Source organism: Pristiophorus japonicus, chromosome 18, assembly GCF_044704955.1.
Source record: "Pristiophorus japonicus isolate sPriJap1 chromosome 18, sPriJap1.hap1, whole genome shotgun sequence".
NCBI lineage: Eukaryota > Metazoa > Chordata > Chondrichthyes > Pristiophoridae > Pristiophorus > Pristiophorus japonicus.
The window spans coordinates 31,903,303-31,927,850 of NC_091994.1; the positions used below are offsets into that span (position 1 = coordinate 31,903,303).

The following is a 24,548-nucleotide window of genomic DNA, read 5'->3' on the forward strand; positions in this document are numbered from 1 at the left end:
AAACTTGTATAGGACCCTGGTCAGGCCACACTTAGAAGACTGGGCACAGTTCTGGTCTCTGTACTATAAAAAGGACATAGAAGCACGGAAAAAAGTGCAAAAGAGATTTACAAGTAGAACTGAGAGATTACAACTATCGGGAAGCATTGAACAAGTTGTAGCTCTTTTATTCAGAAAAGTGAAGACTTAGAGGTGACCTGATCGAGGCTTTAAATTAATGTATGGGTTGGACAGGGTAGATGTGGAGAGAATGTTTCCATTTGGGGGAGAATTCAAAACTAGGGGCCTTAAATACAAGACAGTTACTAATAAATCCAATACGGAAATAAGGAGAAATAGCTTTATGCAGAGAGTGGTTAGAATGTGGAACTCGCTACCACAGGAAGTGACTGAGGCAAGGAGTTTAGATGTTTTCAAAAGAAAACTAAGATAAAGACATGAGAAAAGAGAATAGAAAGATGTGTTGAAAGGCTGAGATAGAAAGGGAGGAGACTTGTATGGGGTATAACAACAACAACTTGTATTTATATAGTGCCTTTAATGTAATAAAATGTCCCAAGACACTTCACAGGAGCGTTATCAAACATAAACTGACACCGAGCCAAGTAAGGAGATCTTAGGGCAGATGAGGTAGGTTTTAAGGAGCATCTTAAAGGAGGAAAGAGAGGTGGAGTGGCAGAGAGGTTTAGGGAGGGAGTTCCGGAGCTTTGGTCCTAGGCAGTGAAGGCACGACCACCAATGGTGGAGCGATTAAAATCGGGATGCTCAAAAGGCCAGAATTGGAGAAGGGCTGAGATCTCGGGGGTTGTAGGGCTGGAGGAGATTACAGAGGTAGGGAGGGTGGATTTGTAAACAAGGATGAGAATTTTAACATTGACATGTAGGTCAGTGAGCACAGGGATGATGGGTGAATGAGGCTTGGTGCGAGTTAGGACATGACAACAGAGTTTTGGCAGACCTCAAGTTTACAGAGTTTTAAACACCAGCATAAACTAGTTGGGCCAAATGGCCTGTTTCTGTGCTGTATATTCTATGTAATTCTGTCTAAGTACAGCAACTTCACACCTTTCAATGGTGAATCAGACAGCAAGATCATAGACTAATAGAAATTTACAGCACAGAAGAAGGCCATTTGGCCCATCGTGTTTGTGCAGCCCGATAAAGAGCTATCCAGCCTAATCCCATTTTCCAGCTCTTGGTCTGTAGCCTTTTTAAATGTGATGAGGGTTTCTGCCTCGAGCACCCTTTCAGGCAGTGAGTTCCAGACCCCCACTGCCTTCTGGGTGAAAACATTTCCCCTCAAATCCCCTCTAAACCTCCGACCAATTATGTTAAATTTATGCCCCCTGGTTGTTGACCGCTCTGTTAAGGGAAATAGGTCCTTTCTATCCACTCTATCCAGGCCCCTCATAATTTTATGCACCTCAATCAGGTCTCCCCTCATTCTCCTCTGTTCCACCATTCCAGAGACGCCGTTTTCACAAAGTAAACGGCAGAGCGGCGTGTCACTGACAGCAACTTTTAGATTTCCACATTTAACCGCGCATCTCCTCTCGCCTGAAATTGCTATAGCCTTTGTACTTAAATAACAGCCACTATCATTTTGACAGCAAATTATGGACCAAAATGTTTCCAGTCTCTCCTAGCGACTCAAACCCTGAAATTAACACCAGAAAATCTGGTTATACCTGGTGTCTTCAACACTTGGCTGAATCCTCACCCTTTTAAGTGTGTGCTATGTGTGTATGTCTGTGAGTTTAATAAAGGGAAGATGGATGGAATATGCTCGAGACTATTGTGAAATACACAGAATTTGGGAGCGTGTTGTTGTTGATGCGCAGTGTGCACAAAAGAATGCAACTCTCAGAAGTTCGCACTGCAATTTAACCTTGAAAAGCCCCTCCCTCCGCCAAAAAATAAAATAAATAATAAATATCCTTGAAAATAACTCCTTGTGTTTTATATATAGCACAATATATCCGCTTATTCGTTAGTCTCTCATTAGTATCTGCTCGATTTTTTCAGTATCCAGTAGTTCTTTTGAAAGTGGCCCTTTATTAAAGACTGGCGTTTGAGCAGAATTACCGTATGAACTGCCAATCACACGTTAATGGATATCTGCACACATCAAAAGGAGGAAGTAGGAGAGGAACAGTGCAGTGCAGCTGACTGAAAAATAACCGGCCCGTTAGCAGGACACACTGGCAGAAGAAGTGATGAAATGACTTGTTTGAAAATAAAATGCACATTTAAACAAACCTAAAACGTGGATTGTGGAAAATTACAATACGGTTACCACAAGGGAAGTGAATCAATTACTGCTGCAAAATGGTGAGTGGCTGTTGCATGCTTCGCTTCTTATTTTTTGTTCTGTTTAAGTTGTTCGCAGCCAGCCCTGTATTCTGATCGCGGGACCCTATCTCTGCCAGGAGCTGTCGGCAAAATGTCACTGGTGGTTGCAATGGGACCCGGCAAATCCCAAGATTGAAACTGATTGAAATTGTACTACTCGCAGCAGGTTGATTTCCGCGACTGTGGAATTTCCTGTCGCTCAATAGGTCTCGGTTACTTCAAAGAAGATTGTCATTTTAACTTTCTGACAGTAAATGTACCAGTCAGTGTTCCAACAGTTCTATACAGGATATCTTGTTGTTCTCCAACTTTTACTTCAATTCGGTTGTGTGTTTGTTTTTGCAGCTTGTACTAACTATGTGTAAAATGTGATTGAGACTAAAAAAAAAGGGGGTTTACATCCCCCTTCAACATATAGGATACTTCAGTTGTAAGTCACATTACTTAAACTCCAAGTGAAAATTAACTCTTTCTTTAAAAAAAATCAGCTATAGTAAAATGGGAGGAAATAGGAACTAGACACCCATTTTATGGAAGTCATCATAAAGAACCCAATTTATGGAAGCTCTGTCCCACCTTTCTGTCTGGGCTGGATACCTTGACTACTGCCAGGTTTTTGGCATGTAACCCTACAAATAACACACATTTCTGGCCTATGATGGTTTTTATTTATAAACATTTTTGACAGGGTCACAGGTGTAGTAGAAGGGTAGAACGTGTCGCCCCCTATAATGGTGGGCCAATGCCTGTCTGCCTGACATTCCTCTGTTCGCTGTTGAGAATCCTGTTTATTTCACAACAACAACTTGTATTTATATAGCGCCTTTAACATAGTAAAACGTCCCAGGGTGCTTCACAAGGGTGTTATAAGACAAAAATTTGACACCGAGCCACATAAGGAGAAATTAGGGCAGATGACCAAAAGCTTGGTCAAAGAGGTAGATTTTAAGTAACGTCTTAAAGGAGGAAAGAGAGGTAGAGAAGTGAGGTTTAGGGAGGGAGTTCCAGAGCTTGGGGCCTAGGCAGCTGAAGGCACGGCCACCGATGGTTGAGTGATTATAATCAGGGATGCTCAAGAGAGCAGAATTAGAGGAGCGCAGACATCTCGCAGGGGGTTGTGGGGCTGAAGGAGATTACAGGAATAGGGAGAGGTGAGGTCATAGAGGGATTTGAAAACAAGGATGAGAATTTTGAAATTGAAGCGTTGCTTAACCAGGAACCAATGTAGGTCAGTGAGCACAGGGGTAATGGGTGAGCGGGACTTGGTACGAGTTAGGACACGGGCACTTGACTTTGGATGACCTCAAGTTTACGTAGGGTAGAATGTGGGAGGCCAGTCAGGAGTGCGTTGGAATGGTCAAGTCTAGAGATAATAAAGGCATGGGTGAGGATTTCAGCAGCAGATGAGCTGAGGCAGGGGCAGAGATGGGCAATGTTATGGAGGTGGAAATAGCATGCAGCAAACCAGTCCCACGCCCCCTTTCCCTCAACGACTATCTGTCCCACCTGTGACCGGGACTGTGGTTCTCGTATTGGACTGTTCAGCCACCTAAGGATTCATTTTTAGAGTGAAAGTAAGTCTTCCTCCATTCCGAGGGACTGCCGATGATGATGACCTAAGAAAGGATATACTTGCCATAGAGGAAGTGCAGCGAAGGTTCACCAGACTGAATCCTGTGATGGCAGGACTGTCGTATGAGGAGAGATTGGGTCGACTAGGCCTGTATTCACTAGAGTTTAGAAGAATGAGAGGAGATCTCATTGAAACGTATAAAATTCTGACTGGGTTGGATAGACTGGATGCAGGGAGGATGTTTCCCGTGGCTGGGAAGTCTAGAACAAGGGGTCACAGTCTCAGGATACGGGGTAGGAAATTTAGGACCGAGATGAGTAGAAATTATTTCATTCAGAGGGTGGTGAACCTATGGAATTCTTTACCACAGAAGGCTGTGGAGGCCAAGTCACTGAATATAATTAAGAGGGAGATAGATAGATTTCTAGAAACAAAAGACATCAAGGGGTATGGGGAAAAAGCGGGAATATGGTGTTGAGGTAGAGGATCAGCCATGATCATATTGAATGGTGGTGCAGACTCGAAGGGCTGAATGGCCTACTACTGCTCCTATTTTCTATGTTTCTGGGCAGCAGAGGAGATAGTCCCACAGTGACTGCTAGACCAATTTGTGATGTATTCATTGTAGAAACCTCTGTCTGGGCTAAACCTAGTACCCTTGTCTCTCATCCCCACAGCAACCTCATCAACTTACCCATCAATTAATGAAGCAAACCATGCAGCACTTGCAGATCCATACTGCTGTCCCAGAATCACCTTGCATCTACTCAGCTGTCTTTTCACCAGTTCCCTGAAAAATATGGCAATCCACACTCGATAAATTGTGCACATATTCAATGTGTCGCTCTGCCTAGTGCCTGCTACCATGTTGTTCCCCCTTCCTAACAGCAAAAGCTGTGTTCAGTTACCTGGTCTCCTGCTTTTCAGTGAAGGTTTGAGCCTGGGTGGTGGCTGGCAGCAGAGTCTCCAGCAGATGCTCTTGGCCTCTGTCAACCTGACTCTCTGAGGGGCTTCCTTCAGTCTATGGCACTTTCACTGAGCTGGGTCCAGACCTGGCCCAGCCTGCTCTCATGGAAAATCCTCAGACGAGGCTAAGCGTGCAGTGTTCGTGTCCCCATCATAAAAATCAGAAACCTCATCCATCAGCAGTTCCGTCCAGGTGCTGCTGGAAGCTTCATGTCACCAAACCTGCTGATCTGTGTGCGAGCAGATGCCATTGCAGCAGTAACATTGCTGAACATGTTTTCAATAGCCCTCCCCATTCAGCCAAGCTGATTAGATGAACCTGTCTAAGGATTAAATCACAATCCAGCCCAGGGGTTTTAGGGCAGCAGTCTGAGAATTCAGGTGAGGTGCTTTGGACTGCTCCTCAGAAAAACCAACTGATTCTTCTTGGGCCATACCTACAAAGAGGCAACTGCTAGGAAATGGAACTCTGCAACACTTTGTGTTGAGCTGCCCTGGACAAGCATCAGCTTCTGTGTCAGTGCTTCTGGGCATAACAAGGAGGGTTATAGGGTTCAATTTTCCCCAGTTATCTGCACCGTTTTTTTGGCATGCACCATTTTTTTTGAGTAAATTCAAATCTCCAAGTTTCCCCAAAGTTTCTGCGCTAGTTTCTGTACTTAGGTAGGAGTTTTTTAGGCTACAATTTTTTTTCCTCATTGGGGGCGTAACCTGCCACCCGCGACAATTCTGGCCATTTAAGCAATTTTGGCCAGCTCCGATTTACTCCAATTTTTCTTAGGATGGCGTATGTGACCACTCTGGAAAAACCTTCTGGGCAGTTAACAAAATCGGCGCAGGTAAGAGAATCAGTGCAGAAGGTCCCGTTCCACGGCCGGGACAGCAGCAGCTGAGAGGGAGAGGTGGAGAGGGGAGAGGGGGGAGGCCTTTCGGCCAGGGTTAGGAGCGACACCGGGCACCGGGAGGGGCGGGGGGGGGTGTGGTGAGGTCTTTCGGCCAGGGCTAGCAGCAGCAACCAGCACTGAGAAGGGTGGGGGGGGGGGGGGGAGGGGGGGTGGATGGAGGAATAGACTTTTGGCATAAACTTTTTAATAATTTAATGCTGGTAAGCTGCTGCAATGTGCAAGGTGCTTGTGCAGGTTGCTGTGAGCTGGCCAGAATGTGTTGTATGTTTCACTTTCCAGCCTCAGTTCGCAGTGTGTCCCTCGTTACCCTCGCAACCCGATCCTTTTGGCACAGATCTTAAGCTCCACCCCCAAAGCTAAAGGACAGGCTATGCAGCCCCAAAATCAACAATTCAAACACGGAAAGTTGGATGATTTTTTTTGGCGTAGTTGGTCCCCAAAAAAACGGGAGTGACTCTTTCTTTAAGTACGCCAAAAAACAGCTTTGGGGAAAATTGAGCCCATGGTATTGGTTTCTTACAAACCCTGCACAGGGACATGTTCTCCTATATACCTATCTCCAACCCCTTACAGGATATCCTGCCTGTGTGTCTCCAAGGCCTTCTCTTCAAATAGTGTTAGCTCATATATTGCCACAGGCCATCTTCTGAGGTCCACTCCCTTCTATTGTGAATAGACTTTGCCTGCAAATGAATAAGCTTTGTAAACACTGTACCCTATGCGTAATGGTAACCACTAGCAGGATTGTGAGGCCAGATTTGAGCAGCATTTCTGATGAGAAGGATGCCAGCAGAATATTGTTTTCCTGCATATGCTGAAGGAAGGGAGTAGGAAAGGGATTTTGTGGAGGGGATGAGGCAATTGTTATCCAAGAGTTGATGAGATTTATTTAACGAGGATGAGGTGCTGTAACATATTTCTGTTACTTGGTTCAGATCAGAAATAAGAGGTGTTCATGTAGCTGCCTACCTTGCCTCTCTTGATGATATCACTAAATTTCTTCAGCACTGCTGCCATATCCTGTGCAAATGCAGCCAGTCTAGAAATAAGTGTGAAAATTAGCACTGTTCCTTGAAGCAGTCACAGGTCTTTAAGGACTGGAGAAGCACAGCAATTTCCTAGGATGGATGGTCATGTGCCCAATGGCAGTGCCCCACGAAGTATTAATGGTTATTGGAACTCAATCCAGATCAGTATCAATGCCTGATCAAAATGTCAGGATACACAAAAGGGGCAGAAATGGGAATTGTATCAGAAACAGTTAATATCTGAGATCACGTGATAGGGTAGGTTTTCTGTGTTCTCAACAGTGGTGAGGGACCTAGCCCAATGGCAACCTGTATCTGAAGATTGTGGGCATGCATGCAGTTTTCTCATATGTGCTGACAATGGGTGAGATACCTCACCATGAATAAGGACTTTAAAAATCTACCCTTCTATATGAACTTTATAGTGGGATTGGGTGTTCAAAACAAGTAGCTGACAATGTAGATCCATCTATGTGTTAAGTTCTTGTACACATTTGAGGTTTATTTGCCAGGAGAGACTTTGCAATGAGAGTCAATTTCTGATCCTGTTATTCTCCATTCTAAGGATAGTTAATAGCAGGCCAGTCAACATTTGTAAAGAGAAAAGATCGGTTCTGATCTTTCAGTGTCTAACCCTTCAGAACTGTTGTGCCTGGTATGTATTTCTAGTATGTTCTATTTTTGTTTCAGGTTTGCAGTTCTTTTATTATCTCATTATAACAATGTTGGACAACCTTGTAATCTACAAACAAGCTCCTTTCATCAAATCAGTGTTGGAAGATATTTTTGGAATGTTCCTTACTGTTTGGGACTGTATAAAATTAATAGATTGCACAAGGAGTTGTACTGATCAAAGACTTGTGTGTAACTAACTAATGTTATTGAACTCAAAGAAGACTAGATTTGCCAATTGAAAGACCTAGAAAGGAAAGTTTGCAGAACTGACTTGAAAGCAGTGGCTTTCCATTCTAATCACACTGCAGCATGTTGAGAGATCAGAACCAATACTAACATTAAACACTGAATACAGGTTGCACATTGCAGATTGCTGCTCTACACTCTGCAGCTGAAGCAGTATAAATGTAGCAAAACCTTAATTTCAAAGAATTTAAAGCAAAGAGCACATCAAGTGATACTTTTGATCATGTTTATTTTGTTCAGTTGAAGTCATGGCCATTTAGCAAGCCACTATTCAGTTACATCTGTGAACCCATGTGGAAGCAAGTCATCCTTGTTCGAGGGATCGCCTATGATGATGATGATTCAGTTGCAACCATAAGAATCGGCAATAAATTTATAGAGTTTCCAGTTCTAAACAAACGATAATAAATATATCAAAGTTTCATGCAAGGGAAATTCTGACCTCACAAACGATGAATCAAAAATCTATCAGTGATTTTATCAGAAAGTCTTCACGAGGTGCAGCAGCATTCAATAAACCCATAGTTTTCGATGAAAAAACTATTTTTTTTTAAGAGGATCAGGAAGAACAACACAGGAAAGCCAGGCTGGTCTGGCTGTATTGGGATTGTCTGACACCCTCTTGCAGGTACCCACAGCACCATCTCATCAGACCCAGGTGGCCTTACCTGAACCTCTGAAATTGTCAATCCTTCGCAAGACAACAGACTTGTGCCAGCTACTTGCCTCGGACCTGGAGTCCACCTGAGCCAGAGCTAACTGTACTGCCAGTGGCAGTAAAAATAACTGTGGCCCTGACCTTCTCTGGCTCTGTTTCCTTGCCGGCAGCATCAGGGGGCATGTCATCCAGTCAGCTTCCTACCACTACATCAAGCAATAACTTGTTCAGGCAGCCCAGTTCATTTTCTTTCAAGGTGAAAAGGTTGTCTATTTTTACAGACTGGCTGGATTTCTCCAGCTCCAAGTGCCCATCGGTGGGACCCACATTGTGCTCCCGAAGGTGGCATGTATGGCAATCAACCTGATCAACACAAAAGGGCTTCACTCCCTAAATGTGCAGCTGGTATGCCTAATCGTAAATGTGAATGCATGCCATCATGGGAGTTGCTACACTCCCTTGTTTTAAGACAGTTAGCAATCCCTCTGTTATTCGCAGGTCAAAGGTGTGACCAATCAATGACCAAGGTCACCCTCTGCAACAATACTGGATCAGAACCTAAGTCCCATCATACAATGAGGCTCATATTGCCAATTGTAATTGGGCAGACCATAATGATGCTGTAGGTACACTCCAGTGGGTAGAACTGGGGAAGTATTTCATTGACTGCCGTGCTAGGGTCTCATGCATCATTGTGGTTTGCTGCATGCTGCACAATATTGTCATCTGCAAAGAACTGCTGATTAAATGTCCAAGGGATGAAGAGGAATCTGACCAGGATGAGCAGGCAGCCAAGGAAAAGAATGTACAGGTAGACACTTCAAGAGCTGCCGCACCGATGTTGTCATGTATGTAGCCACAATGTAACACCACCTTATTACTGTATACACTCAACCTAAATGCACACCTTGACCACAAGGGGTGAACTTGTGGGAGACACTCCTTACCTGATCACACAGGTATAAAAAGGGAGGTCCCACACAGGATCATCACTTGGGGTCCTGTGAATAAAGAGTTAAGGTCACAGAGTGACCTTGTTTCCAGAATGTGCCTCGTGTGGTTTCATATTGTAGAGTAAGTACTTTACATTGGTGACGAGAAACGGGAATTCACGACCCACGAGAATGGCCACCGGTAGCACAGAGGAACGGTACTGTGTTGGGGAAGACTGATTTTGTCGAGAGGCTTCAGCAAAGCTTCATTACAAAAGAATGGCTGGGGGATGCAGTGGCCGACAAGCGAAGGGCTCATCTTTTGACCAGCTGCAGACTAAAGACTTATGCGCTCATGAAGGATTTACTAGCACCTGAAAAGCCGGCGGACAAAACCTTTAAAGAACTTATCAAATTGGTCGGGGAGCACCTCAAACCGGCGAATAGCATACATATGGCCTGACACAGATTCTACACCCACTGACGTCAGGAAGGACAGAGCATACCGGACTTCGTAGCGGACCTCCGGCGTTTGGCCAGCCTCTGTAAGTTCACAGACGCCTGCAGGGGGGAGATGCTAAGGGACTTTTTTTATCGAGGGCATCGGTCATGCGGGGATTTTTTGCAAATTAATTGAGATCAAGGATTTGACCTTGGAAGCAGCGTTGCTAGCTCAAACTTTCATGGCGGGGGAGGAAAAGATGAAAATAATTTACGCACGCAATTCTGCCTCTAACACGGCGAGGGATCAGGGAGTCAACAACATCAATGTGACTCAGAGCCCCACAGGCAGGCAGGAGCAGTTCGACACCCACTAGGCAGCAATAGACCCCAGAGTAGGAATTCAACAGAGACAATGGCAGGCTGAACGGACATTCACGCCATCAAAGCGGACAATGCGGCCCGGGATGGGGCCATTGACACCCACTAATAGGGTACTTAAGAGCAGTCCAAGGGACAGTCAGCGCAGAATACCTGGCCATAGTCCCTTTGTTCCCAACAATGGAAACTTTAACTCATGCTGGAGTTGTGGGGAAAAACACTCAGCCAGATCTTGCAGATTTCAACAGTTTGTCTGCAGGAACTGCAATCAGTGGCCATTTAGCTCGAATGTGCAGGAAGTCTGCAACTAGACTAATATATGAGGCGGATGGACCAGAAGAGGGTTCTTTGAGGCAGGATGACTTTTGGGGCGAATCGATGGACGCCGAGGTTCAGTGGATCCATGTGGCAAATATTCACAGTTCATATACCAAAACGCCACCCATGATGATGAGGGTTTTGTTAAATGGTATCCCAGTACGCATGGAGCTGGACACTGGGGCCAGCCAGTCACTCATGGGCGTTTAGCAATTTGAGAAGCTATGGCCATTTAAAGCCAGTAGACCAAAATTAGCACGTGTTGAGACACAATTACGGACTTACACTAAAGAAATCATTCTGGTGCTAGGCAGCGCAATGTTGGCTGTCACACACAATGGGGTAGTGAATCGGCTTCCGCTCTGGATTGTCCCGGGCAATGGTCCCGCACTGTTGGGGAGGAGCTGGTTAGCTGGTTAGCCGAGATGAACTGGAAATGTGGGGATGTTCATGCAATGTCATCTGTGGAGCGATGTTCATGCTCACAAGTTCTGCAACAATTCGATTCACTATTCCAACCTGGCGTCGGGACTTTCAAAGGCACTAAAGTAGTGATGCACATCAGCCCGGACGCCAGAGCGGTGCTGCATGTGATACGGGAAAAGATCGAGAGCGAATTGGACCGGCTATTGAGAAAGGGCGTTAGCTCGCCTGTTGAATTCAGCGACTGGGCAAGCCCCATCGTTCCCGTCCTAAAAGCGGATGGCTCTGTCACACATCAATTGGGTGTCCCTACAAGATCAATATCCTCTCCCGAGACCTTTTCACCATGCTGGCAGGCGGCAAGCTGTTCACCAAGTTGGACCTCACTTCAGCCTATATGACCCAGGAACTGGCCGACGAATCTAAACTACTGACCACCATCACCACGCACAAGGGACTGTTCGTTTATAACAGGTGCCCGTTTGCCATTCGATCAGTGGCCGCGATTTTTCAACGAAACATGGAAAGCCTGCTTAAATTCATTCCTGGATCGATCGTATTCCAGGACAACATCCTCATCACGGGTCAAGACACCGAGGAACACCTCCACAACCTGGAGGAGGTACTACGCCGACTGGACCGGGTAGGCCTGCGACTCAAGAAGTCTAAGTGTGTGTTTTTAGCTCTTGAGGTTGAGTTTCTGGGCAGGAGGGTTGCTGCAGATAGGATTCGGCCCACCGAATCCAAAACAGAGGCGATTCGACGAGCACCCAGGCCCTGCAACACATCGGAGTTGCGTTCATTCCTGGGACTATTGAACTATTTCGGGAACTTTCTGCCGAACTTGAGCATGTTGTTGGAGCCGTTACACGTGCTCCTGCGTAAGGATTGCGATTGGTTTTGGGGGGACTGTCAGGAACGGGCTTTTAATCGGGCACGAAACCTACTTTATTCAAACAAGTTGTTGACCCTGTACGACCCCTGTAACAAATTTGTTCTTGCATGTGATGCATCGTCCGATGGGGTTGGGTTCGTGTTGCAGCAGGGCAATGCTGAGGGTCAACTACAACCTGTGGCTTATACCTCCAGGTCGCTCTCTCAAGCAGAACAGGGATATGGCATGGTCGAGAAGGAAGCACTTGCATGTGTCTATGGTGTAAAAAAAATGCATCAGTACCTCTTTGGCAGGAAGTTTGAATTAGAGACGGACCACAAGCCATTAACATCCCTGTTATCAGACAGCAAGGCTATCAATGCCAACGCATCAGCTCGCATACAGCGATGGGCTCTCACGCTGGCTGTTTATGACTACTCCATCCGACACCGGCCCAGCACTGAAAATTGCGCTGACGCGCTCAGCAGGCTTCCATTGGCCACCACCAAGGGGACAGCGGAGCAAAGCGCCGAGATGGTCATGGCTGTCGATGCCTTTGACAGCGCAGGCTCCCCCATCACAGCCCACCAGATCAAAATCTGGACAAACAGAGATCCCCTCCTATCCCTGATTAAGAAATGTGTCCTGACTGGGGATTGGGCGCCCGCACACGGAGCATGTCCTGAGGAGGTCAGACCGTTCCACAGACGGATGGATGAGCTCTCCATCCAAGCCGACTGCCTACTATGGGGCAGCCGGGTAGTTATGTCCCAGAAGGAGAGGGAGGCATTCATCTGGGAACTCCACAGCGATCACCCAGGCATTGTGCTGATGAAGGCCATTGCCCGGTCACACGTTTGGTGGCCTGGAATTGATTCAGACCTGGAACACTGTGTTCACAGGTGCACGACATGTGTCCAGCTGGGTAATGCCCCCAGAGAGGCCCCGCTCAGCCCGTGGCCCTGGCCCACCAGGCCATGGCCACACATTCATGTTGACTACGCGGGCCCGTTCATGGATAAGATGTTCCTTATCATGGTAGATGTGTACTCGAAATGGATTGAGTGCATCATTCTGAATTCATGCATGTCATCCACCACTGTGGAAAGCCTCTGTGCGATCTTTGAAACCCATGGATTGCCAGACATCCTGGTTAGTGATAATGGCCCATGTTTCACAAGCTACGAATTCCGAGGGTTTACGTCGGGTAATGGCATCAACCACGTCAGGACTGCGCTGTTCAAGCAATGTATGATCAGGATTCAAGGACCCTCCCTACAATGCCGCCTATCGCGCCTCCTGCTGGCCTATAGATCCCGATCGCACTCGCTCACGGGGGTCCTGCCCGCAGAGCTGCTAATAAAACGGACACTCACAACTCAGTTGTCCCTCATTCACCCAGTCCTGACCGACATAGTTGAGGGCAAGCGCAAGTCACAAAATGGGTACTGTGACCGTAATGCGAGGGGGAGATGTATAGAAATAAATGATCCTGTATTCGTCCTCAATCACGCTATGGGGCCCAAATGGCTTGAGGGCACTGTAATTGACAAAGAGGGGAATAGGGTCATCGTGGTAAAACTCAACAATGGTCAGATATGCTGTAAGCATCTGGACCAGGTAAAAAAAAGGTTCAGCGTCAACACGGAGGAACCTGAAGAAGACCATGAGATGGAGCTCACAACACCGCCAGTGAACGAGCAACAAGAGCAATCAGAAGAATGCACAGTCCCTGCGGTCAGCCTGGACAGGCCGGAATCACCACAGGTGACAGACACTCACATCAGTGTCCAACAACCAGAGCCCCAACTGCGGCGCTCCACGAGAGAACGTAGACCACCTGAATGACTAAACCTATGATCCCAATAAGACTTTGGGGGGGGGGGGGAAGGTGATGTCATGTACGTAACCACAATGTAACACCACTGTATTATTGTATACACTCAACCTAAATGCACATCTTGACCACAAGGGGTGAACTTGTGGGAGACACTCCTTACCTGATCACACAGGTATAAAAAGGGAGGTCCCACGCAGGATCATCACTTGAGGTCCTGTGAATAAAGAGTTAAGGTCACAGAGTGACCTTGTTCCCAGAATGTGCCTTGTGTGGTTTCATATTGTAGAGTAAGGACTTTACAGATGTGACCTCCAGCCCATAAAGGACATGTTCAGCGAAATGAGATTCTATCCTCCTGCATAATCAATCCTGCCATTATGGTCCCTTTCTGGCAACTACATCATCTCTTTCATATATTCACGTGTAGCTCTCCTCCACAATTACGGTATGGGAACCATTCAGATCCTCTTTCTCTTAGGCATTTACCTGCCTTGCCACAAATCAATCTGCACATATAATTTCAGTATTAGCAGGTATTTAATGAAGATACAAATGGACTATTTGTACTGTCTTTCCTTAGTGCCTACAATTGTGTGCCATTTTAATCTTAGTCTCCTCATTTTCTTCAGTGTTCTCTGAGTAGCAGGAGGTTTTGAGGTGGTTTTATTGCATTCCAGTAGGAGCCCTGGGAAACAGAGATGGCCCTTCAGAACATTAGACCATAAGAAATAGGGGCAGGCGTAGGCCATATGATCCCTCACGCCTGTGCTGCCATTCAATAAGATCATGGCTGAACTTCTACATTAACTCTGCTTTCCCGTCCTATCCCCTTGACCAGATCAACTGAGGTCCCAATGTTTCCTGTGCTACTACAAGAAACAGTCTGATCCTAGTTCCCTTATCACACAAATGCAGGCACCTGAAGATGTCTGCAGGAAGGCACATACCTAGCACTGTCTTAAGAGACAACATCCGGATACAACAACAATTTGCATTTATATAGTGCATTTAACGTGGTAAAACATCTAAGGCATCGCAGCAGCATTATCAGTCAAATCTTGAGACCGAGCAACCTAAAGAGATATTAGGATAGGTGGCTAAAAGCTTGATCAAAGGGGTAGGTTTTAAAGAACAACTTAAAGGAGGAGAGAGAGGCAGAGAGGTTTATGGAGGAAATTCCAGAGCTTAGGCAGCTGAAGGCTGATGGTAGAGCGATGGAAATTGGGGATGTTTAGAGGCCAGAATTGTCTGCCGGGCTATTGGTGCTGGGCTGTGGATTTGTTGAGTCACTAATCAGCATGAAAGGAGACAAAATGTTTATATTCACATCTTAAAAGCTCTGCGAGATAGCGTGACTACTCTGACACCCAGCATCTATGACAGTAGTTACAGCTGCAACACTAGAAGCTACAACAGGCCTTGAATCCTTTGCTGCTATGCGCTCTGTAACGAGATAATGTATAGCACCCTCTAGCTAGGAGGTATCAATATAATGTATAGTGCCCTCTAGCTAGGAGGTATCGATATAATGTATAACGCCGTCTCGCTAGGAAGTATAGGGAGCTGTATGAAGAGAGAGGGACTGTGAAGGAACACCATCTTAAAGCTCCACATGGCTATCTGAGATCTTCCAAATAGAGTTAAGTTGAACTAAGACTGTTCAAGAGATTATAAAATACATGGTGTCAGAAGCGGAGACTTCCGATCTTGCGTCGAACGCATCTACGACTGAAATATTGGAACTGTAAGACTTTTCGAGCTGATCGAAATCAACGCTAAGCAGTGCAGTGCAGAGCATGCTTCCTACACATCACATGTGGATCCATGAAGGATGATAAATAGTCATAAGCTTGTAAAATAATCGAGAGGCATTAGTAAAATAAACTTAAAGTGGCATAAGTTATTGTAGAGCCTCGATTGAAGAAGTGTTTCCACAATTACATGGCCACGCTATTTTACTATTATACTTGTTCTAGTTCTCTGGGTATTTGAACTGTATACATGTATGTGACAAACTATAGCGAGCTACCATGACCACCACGGTGCCAACTTCAGCGCACATTCCCCTCCCACCTCCACTGCAGGTGACTGGCGATTTGAAAGCCAACCGGAAAAAATTCAAATAGCTGTGGGACAGCTATGAAATTATCATGAATATTTTGGAAAAAACAGATAGTTAGGGTTGCAATGTATATCACTGCCATTGGCAGTGATGCTCTCGATATCATAATAATCTTCCCTACAAATCAGAGCAAGTCAAGCAGGAAATTAAGATTATTTTGGGAAAAGCACTGTAAAGGTAAAACCAACATCATCTATGAACGGTACCAGTTTAACAACTGTGTACAAGGGGCTGAGTGGTTTGACAGATATCTCGTGAAAGTGAGAGAGCTAGCATCGTCATGTGATTTCAGCAATTTGAAGGATAATTTCATCAGAGACTGCACAGTCTGCGGAATATCTGATAACACTCTGCATGAGAGGCTTTTGTAAGAATTAAGCCTAACACTCGATAAATGTGTGATGCTCTGTAAAGCTACAGAGGGCACAGTTGTGCAAATGAAATCCATGAAGCTCACTAAAACAGACTCTGAAGATGTCAAAGCTGTCAGACTGATACCCCGACCCACAAAGAAAGAATTCACAGACAAAGAGTTCATGAATAATTTCAGATATTGTGACAAAAGACATGAGCTGTCAAAAACTAAATGCCCAGCATATGGGAAGACCTGCACAAGTTGCGGCAAACTAAATCACTTTTCTCAGAAGTGTAGGCAGAATAGATTGAGGCAGAAATCTACACATAACCCTAAATATAAGGGCAAGCCAAAAGTTCATGCACTATATGAAGAGAGTTATGATTCTGATTTTGAAGTCATGACTGTAAAGATGCTTGGTAAAGTTGATCGCATGATCAAGGACAAAGCTGACAGAAAGTATCTTAACAAGATTATGGCTACCTTCTCCATTAAAGATCAAATGGTAAAAATGCAAATAGATTATGGGGCCACATGCAATGTGCTACCTCTTAGATACCAAAAGGCTTAAAGGTAAAAGAACCGTAAGACATTACTGTCACTATATGACAACCATGCAACCATTCCAGTGGTAGGGACTTGTAATGTGCCACTGGAAAATACAAAGAACAAGCAAAAGTTCATTGTGATCATTGAGGGCCAAAGTGCATCACTGGCTCACACACTGCTCAACAGCTCCAACTGATAAAAGTGTAGCATCAGAATATCACGGTGATAAATGAACCACGCGAATTGCAAACTACGAATAAGGCAAACGTCTCGCTAGCGTCAAAAACTGATGTCAATAATGCATATCCGGATGTGTTTAAGGGACTTGGACATATGCCAGGGACATTTCACCTTGAATTTAATGAATCAGCGACACCAGTTGTAATGCTACCGAGACGGGTGCCAATAGCGATCAAAGAAACGCTAAAAGAGGAACTTGATTGTTTGGAAAATTGACAAATCATCACGAAAGTTGTTGAACCGATGGACTTGGGTATCCAGTCTAGTGACTGTACAAAAACCAAATGGAAAGATACGAGTATTTATCGACCCTTAACATCTAAACAATGCCCTGAAAGGTGAACACTATCCACTTCCTGTGATTGATGACATCTTGCCACAGATGTCAAATGTAAAGATCTTCACTAAAGCAGACTGCAAGGAAGGTTTCTTGCAATGTGAACTAGACACAGAGTCCTCCTACCTCACAACCTTCCAGACTCCATGGGGACGATATCGATATAATATTTGGCATCAGTCCTGCCCCGGAAATCTTCCAGCAGAAGCTAGACCAGAACCTCGAGGGTCTAGATGGAGTCTACAAGATTGCAGATGACATCTTGATCACTGGACGCAATGAGACACTTAAAGAGGCCAATCACGATCATGACGCAAACTTACGCAAATTAATGCAGAAATGCAGAGAGCGAAGCATCTAACTTAACTTCGATAAGTTCGAATACAAGAGCTCCCAAGTGAAATACATGGGACACATACTATCTAGTGATGGACTCAAAGCCAACCCAAGCAAAGAGTGGTCGCAATCAACAAAATGCAGAAACCGTAGGATGTCGCAGGTGTACAACGATTTGTTGGCATGACAAAGTACCTCGCAAAATTCTTGCCAGATTTTTCAGACCTCAGTGAGCATCTGCGACGGCTTACTCATAAAGACACGGTCTGGAAATGGACTGAAGAACAAGACAAAGCATTTGAAGCTATCAAACAATGCCTGACAGATTTTCCAGTGCTCAAGTACTTTGACCACAATCCGAAGGTCAAGGAGATGCTTCAAGAAAGGGTCTTGGATTCGTCCTTCTGCAACAGGGACAACCAATCGCACATGCTCACTCCAGCAGAAACGCGATACTCTCAAATCGAAAAGGAGTGGCTAGCTGAAGTCTTCGGAATGGAACAAAACCATCAATATGTATATGGTCACAAGATCATGCTTTGGACACACCATAAGCCCTTGATTGCTATACGCCGCAAGCAGTCATCTGCAGCACCCACGCAACTACAACATCTGCTCATTCAGCTCAACCAATATGATGTTTAAATACAGTATCAACCAGCAAAAGAAATGTACTGAGCAGACACCCTCTCGCGCATACCTCGAAAACGTGGAGCGATCACCGACAGAAATTGCAGTGGAATGCATCCACATGGTGGACTTTCTCCCACTCTCCAAACAAAGACTGATTACCATACAATGTGCAACTGCAAGCGACTCCACACTCCAACTGGTCATACAACAAATCACAACGGGATGGCCAGAAATGACACATGACTGCCCGCCTGAAAAGCATGCATACTTCAAAGTTCATGACAAACTCACAACACATGGCATATCTTCAAAGGCTATCGCTGTGTCATACCAAATCCCTGAGATCTGACATTTGTCAGCGACTTCATGCTGCTCACACTGGCGTCGAGAGCACTCTGTCGAGAGCATGGCTGTCTGAGATCTCCCAAATAAATAGAGTTAAGTTAAACTAAGAGTGTACAAGAGCCAATAAAATACATTCTTCATGGTCAACTGCATGGCTGTGCACATAACCACCATTGTGCTGAAGTTACAGCTAATGAACAAAAGAATGACGGAAATTTACAGCACAGAAGGTGGTCACTCAGCCCAACACATCTGTACTGACTCTTTGCTAGAACAATGCAATGCTAGTCCTACTACCCTGATCTCTCCTCCAATTAAACCATCTTCTGTTGCACAGTCTGACGCACCACAGTAAGTGCTTAGACATGGTGGTCCACTTTTAAAGTGGGACTTAATGATAGGGTTGGTGAAGTGGGGCAGCCCTGGTTCTTGAGGCTATTCCTCCTCTGCTTATTGCTTGGGTTCTCCTAGGAGGGCAGAAGAAAAGCAGTGGTTAGCAGGAGTAGCTGAGCTGCACAATGATCATTCCACTTTCAAACCATGTTGTGAGCTTAAGCATTGCAATTCATTCCGAGGGGAAATTTCATCAAAGCAGCAGGAACTGAAGAAACATCATTTGATAGGAGTTTCCTGACCAGCCTGCAGATGACGCCTCCCTGCTTGATCAACCGCTCCAGGGTTTCCCCCTCATAACAAGTGAGAGGCCAGGGGCTTGAGGGTCTCCCTGATTTATGTCTGTGGTTGTGTGCTGTTATTTCCTTTCAAAGTGAAAGTGTAAATGCATTCTGCTTGTTGTCAAACAAGTATTCCTTAACGGTGGGTGAGAATAGGTACATGAACAAATACATACGTGAGTCTGGCCACCCTTGCCTGCAAGTTAGGCTGTAAGTGAAAGAGTAATTGCGGAGGAAGGCAGGGGATCTGAAAGGTTTCCGCTTCCCTAGGGTCATTTTAAAGGAGTAGTATATGGTGTGGAACAGAGGGAGAGAAAGCTGGATAGAAATGGGGACTTTGAATTGGTTCAAGGTGTGATTGCCTCCTTTACCTTGGCTAATTTTTCCCGGCATTGAGTTGCTGCAGATGACATCACTGGTGCCATCTCCTTCCTGCACCATTGCCTCTGTGGGCCTCCTTTCCTCACTCCCAAAAATATGATGGCTCCTGTGACTGATTACTGTCAACAGCATCTCAAAGCAAGAGTCAGAAAATGTGGGACAGGTGGGAAGTTACAGTGTTAAAAATCTGAATCCCGACCCCAACCTGCCTCCAACCAGCCCACTTCAGGTTTTAACGGAGATAGGACAGGCAGCCAACCCGATCCCAGGTGGTGGACCACTCATTTAAATATTATAACGAGGCTGGCATGCCTCAGATTTAACCACCATTTTAAATTTAACAGTAGCTGGTCAGGTTTTGCAGACCTCGTGAAACCAGCCAGCTAATGGAAGGTGAGGACTGCTGGATCCAGGTGATAGGTGCCTTTACACTTACCCCCTCCCATCGACATCTGGATCCAGCGTCCCTGCCTAACCCACCCCCCCGTGCTCAGAGACCCCTAACCCCCCACAAGGCCTCCAAGCCCCCCCACCCAGTCATCCAATTCCCCAACCCTCCCAGGCATCAGATCGGCTACCTGGCCTCACCCCACCCCCCACCCCACCCGCCCCAAGGCTCCTCCGGCCCCCTAGTGTCATCTGCCTTCCCCATCAATGCTCTTTCGGCCCCCTGATGTCGCTTGCCCCCCCCCCCGTGATTAACCACCGGCCACCCCTGGCCCCCACGTAATTAGTCATGGAACCCCCGATCACTCTCCGGTCCCAATTCGATAAGCCCCGGCCCCCCGGTCATCCTCCAGATCCCACTCGTTCTCTCCTCTCTGCGGCCGTGTACAGGCCTTCCCACAGCCAGCCAGCCTGTCACTCTGGCTGATTGCAGATGGAAAACCAAGGTCTCAAATGCAAATCAGAGTCTGATTTTCCCGGGTTTTCCGACCATTTCCGAGCCCACCCCCCTGCTCCCAACCCACCAAAGGATTAAAGTTCAGGCCATTAAGTTTTAAGAGATTATCTCGGGAAAAATTTGGGCCTATTAAGGCTCCAAAGGAAAATCATCATGTAGAGGCAGAGGACATGGCTAAAGTGTTAAATGAGTACTTTGTAACTGTCTTCACAAAGGAAACGGATGATGTGACAATTACTATAAAGCGGAGAAGGAAGTTATAGACAGAATAGTAATAGATAGTGAAGACGTACTAAAAAGATTAGCATTACTAAAAGTTGGTAAGTCACCTGGTCTGGATGGAATGCATCCTAGGTTGTTGAAAGAAGCAAAGGTAGAAATAGTAGAGGCATTGGTCACAATCTTTCAATCCTCATTAGTTACAGGAGCAGTGCCAGAGGACTAAAGGGTTGCTAATGTTATACCACTATTCAAGAACGGGGAGAGGGATAAACCAGGAAACTACAGGCCAGTCAGCCTAACATCAGTGGTGGTGAATTGATTGGAAACCATTATCAGAAGCAAAATTGTTATATATTGATGTGTGTATCATCCTGGTACCTTAAATGTATAATAAGCACAATGGTACACCACAGAGGGCGCTGCGGTGGGAAACCCTGGTAGTACCTGCAACAAGGGCTATATAAGGCTGACCACCACACCTGGGAGGCACTCTGGAGCTGAACAATAAAGGACGAAGGTCACAGCAGTTAGATTTACACCAGACCGTGTGGAGTCAGTGATGTGTGCTACATACACCACATTGGCAACGAGGAAGCGGACGAACTCCATGCAACCATGGCTACTCTGGGCTCGCTAAAGGATTTTACCGTGGGCAATGATTGGGAGGCCTTTACGGAAAGGCTCGAGTACTACTTCACAGCAAACGATCTGACGGAGAACACGAATGCAATGAGAGAGAAGCGTAAGGCGATATTGCTCTCCAGTTGTGGAGATGAGGTTGACTGTCTCGTCAGGGATTTGCTGGCACCTGGGAGCGCCAGGGACAAATCATACGAGGAGCTGACTGAACTCATTCGTGACCAGCTGAAACCGAAGGAGAGCATCCTCATGGCCAGATACAAATTTTACCATCACTGCAGTCCCCAGGGCCAGGATGTCACCAAATATGCTGCGGACCTCAGGAGACTCGCGGCGCCGTGTGATTTTGGCGCACACCTTGACGTGGCGTTGCGGGACGTTTTCGTTATGGGAATTGGCCATGAGGGCCTCCTTCACAAGCTGCTGGCCACGGAACCCACAGTCACCCTGTCAAAGGCCATCACCATCAGCCGGGCATATATGACCTCGATTTGCAGCACCAAACAAATGATCCACACAGTCTCGAACCCGGCAGGCACTGTCCACAGGATAGCGCCCACCACGGACAAAACTGCAGAACGTGGCTCTGCCCGGGGCAGAGAGCACGGACCTCGGGGTCCTAGAACTCAGAGTCCGCTGAGGGGGGCCAATCAAGCAGCACCATGCTGGCGCTGCGGAGGAAGCCATGGAGCTCACCGGTGCAGGTTTGCGGAGTACACGTGGAATACCTGCCACGTTAAAGGCCACCTTCAGCGTATGTGTAAAAGAAATCGGACTCACCATGTGGCTGAGGAGATGGGGGATGATCCACTGTTCAGCGAGGAACAGGCAGAAGAAGATGAGGTGTTGGGACTGTATATGTGCACCGACGATTCGCCCCCAGTGATAATGGAAGTAAAAATCAACGGAGTCCCTGTGAGTATGGAAGTGGACACGGGCTCGGGTCCTTCGTTGATGAGTCGGAGAACTTTTGATAAACTGTGGATTAACCCAGCTGCACGACCCAAGCTGGTCCTGGTCACGGTGAAGCTGCGTATCTACACCAGGGAACTGATAACTGTTCTTGGCAGAGCGGAGGTGCAGGTATCCCACGGGGACGAGACGCACGGTTTACCTTTGTGGGTCGTTGCAGGCGATGGGCCGACGCTCCTCGGCCGGAGGTGGATGGGAACGGTCCGTGGGAGCTGGGAAGACTTCACTACTCCACAGGCTGCTGCTCCCCGGGGTGCTGCCGTGCCCCGGGTCCCCAGAGAGCAGCGCCGACCGAGCTGGAACTGCAGCCTCAATCCACCCACAGGCAAGACCCAGGCCTGGACCTCACACCGAGATCCTGCAGCCCCAGCCCCCACAGGCAAGCAGAGCAAGCCTCAGCCCCGGACCTCAAGCCACAGAGATCCTGCAGCCTTAGCCCCCACAGGCAAGCAGCCCTGCAGTAGGAGGGGGGGGGGAGTGAGCCGGCGGGGCGCTGCAGGCGGGGTGCGAGGGATCCAGGATGGCCGGCGGATCGGAGGGACCCACGCAGAGGGAAAGTCGGGCGGCGGAAGCAGCTGGAGGTCGGTGGCCACGATGGCCGCAGGGGAGGCCGCTACAGTGACCGCCGGAGAAGCGACGACGACGGCCGCAGGAGAGGCGGCAAGCCACGTGGCAGCGGAGGGGAGCAGAGGCTGCAGCGGCGGAGGGCATCCGGAGCGGCGGAGAGCAAGATGGCGGCGGCCTCATGTCCAGAGCAGCAGAACATAAAAGATGGCGGCGCCCAAGGAGAAGCCTCGTGGAATCCTGCTGCATCAAAGATGGCGCCTTAAAAAGGAAATGCACCCGGGAGTCTTAAAAGGTCCTTACCACGTGGTGGTCCCCGCAAAGTGACTTCTGTAAGGCAAGAGCGAGTCTAAAATGAGCTATGTTAATGTGAGATGACGGATTTATAATAAAAATTAATATTTTAATACTGAATGGTCACTGTGTTTGTGTAAAATAATGGATATGAAGTACAATTAATGATAAGAGCTAATCAGGAAATCAGGGATCCGTTACCAGTTAATAACTATTTAATGTATGCTCAGTGTACCCGCAACCCATTGACGCAACATCTTTTTTTTAAATTTATCTGTTGCCAATCTTTCCAATTCTTTGTCAGATCACAAACGCCAGAGGTCACCTTGCACATATCAAGGATCACCCTGCGCTAATGCTCTTAGCCAAAAGGCCTAGAGCCCAAGCACCGTACCTGGAAGTACTGCAATACCAGGTTCGTGCCATGGAGGTGGATGCGTCAGGCCCCCCACACACACACCTCCGTGGAGATGGATGGGTCAAGCCACCCCACCCACCTCCTATTTCCAAAAAGCATAGGAGAATCACCTTCCTGATCCAGGGAGAACCACTTTGGGGTCATGGTTACACCCCAGTCAGGTCAGTTACGCATGATCTTAGCCAAAAGGCCGAGAAGACGCAACATCTGTACCAGATAACATGTACCATACAAACGCACTGTCTATGCATACCTGTCTTCCGTTGGACAAACAAGGTCGAGATCCCCGGCAACGTCTTCAGGACTGGGGGGGGGGGGAAAGTGAGATGTTATGTATCGATGTCTGTATCGTCCTGGGGGAAAGTGAGATGTTATGTATTGATGTGTGTATCGTCCTGGTACCTTAAATGTATAATAAGCACAATGGTACACCACAGAGGGCGCTGTGGTGGGAAACCTGCAAGTACCTGCAAGAGGCAGTATAAAAGGCTGACCATCACACCTGAGAGTCACTCTGGAGCTGTTCAATAAAGGATAAAGGTCACAGCAGTTAGATTAACACCAGACCGTGTGGAGTCAGTGATTTGTGTGCTACATACACCACAAAAATAAACATTCATTTGGAAAGGCATAGGTTAATCAAGGAGAGCCAGAGGGAGAGAAAGCTGGATAGAAGGCAAATTGAATTCTTGATTGAATTCTTTGATGAGGTAACAGAGAAGGTTGATCAAGGTAACGCGATAGATGTATATATGGACTTTCAGAAGGCATTTGATAATTGCCACACACAAGTCTTGTTAAGAAGGTGGAAGCCCATGGAATTAATGGGAAAGTGGCAGTATGGATGTGGAAGTGGCTCAGTGACAGGAAGCAGAAGGTGGTAGTGAATGGACATTTTGCAGACCAAGAGATGGTTTGCAGTGGTGTTCCCCAAGGGTCAGTTTTAGATCC

General features: G+C 46.7%; 1 protein-coding gene and 1 pseudogene across 1 annotated transcript in view; one reads left to right on the plus strand and one right to left on the minus strand.

Annotated features, from left to right (window-relative positions):
• Positions 1-2,170: 2,170 nt before the first annotated feature.
• The window catches only part of myo1f (myosin IF), a 210,045-nt gene continuing 187,667 nt past the window's right edge, over positions 2,171-24,548 (plus strand). Inside the window, exon 1 of the mRNA XM_070859819.1 lies at positions 2,171-2,331. Coding sequence (XP_070715920.1) covers positions 2,329-2,331 — 3 coding nt within the window. The 5' untranslated portion in view covers positions 2,171-2,328. The remainder of the gene's footprint in view (positions 2,332-24,548) is intronic.
• On the minus strand, positions 23,599-23,799 carry LOC139229528 (U2 spliceosomal RNA; annotated as a pseudogene).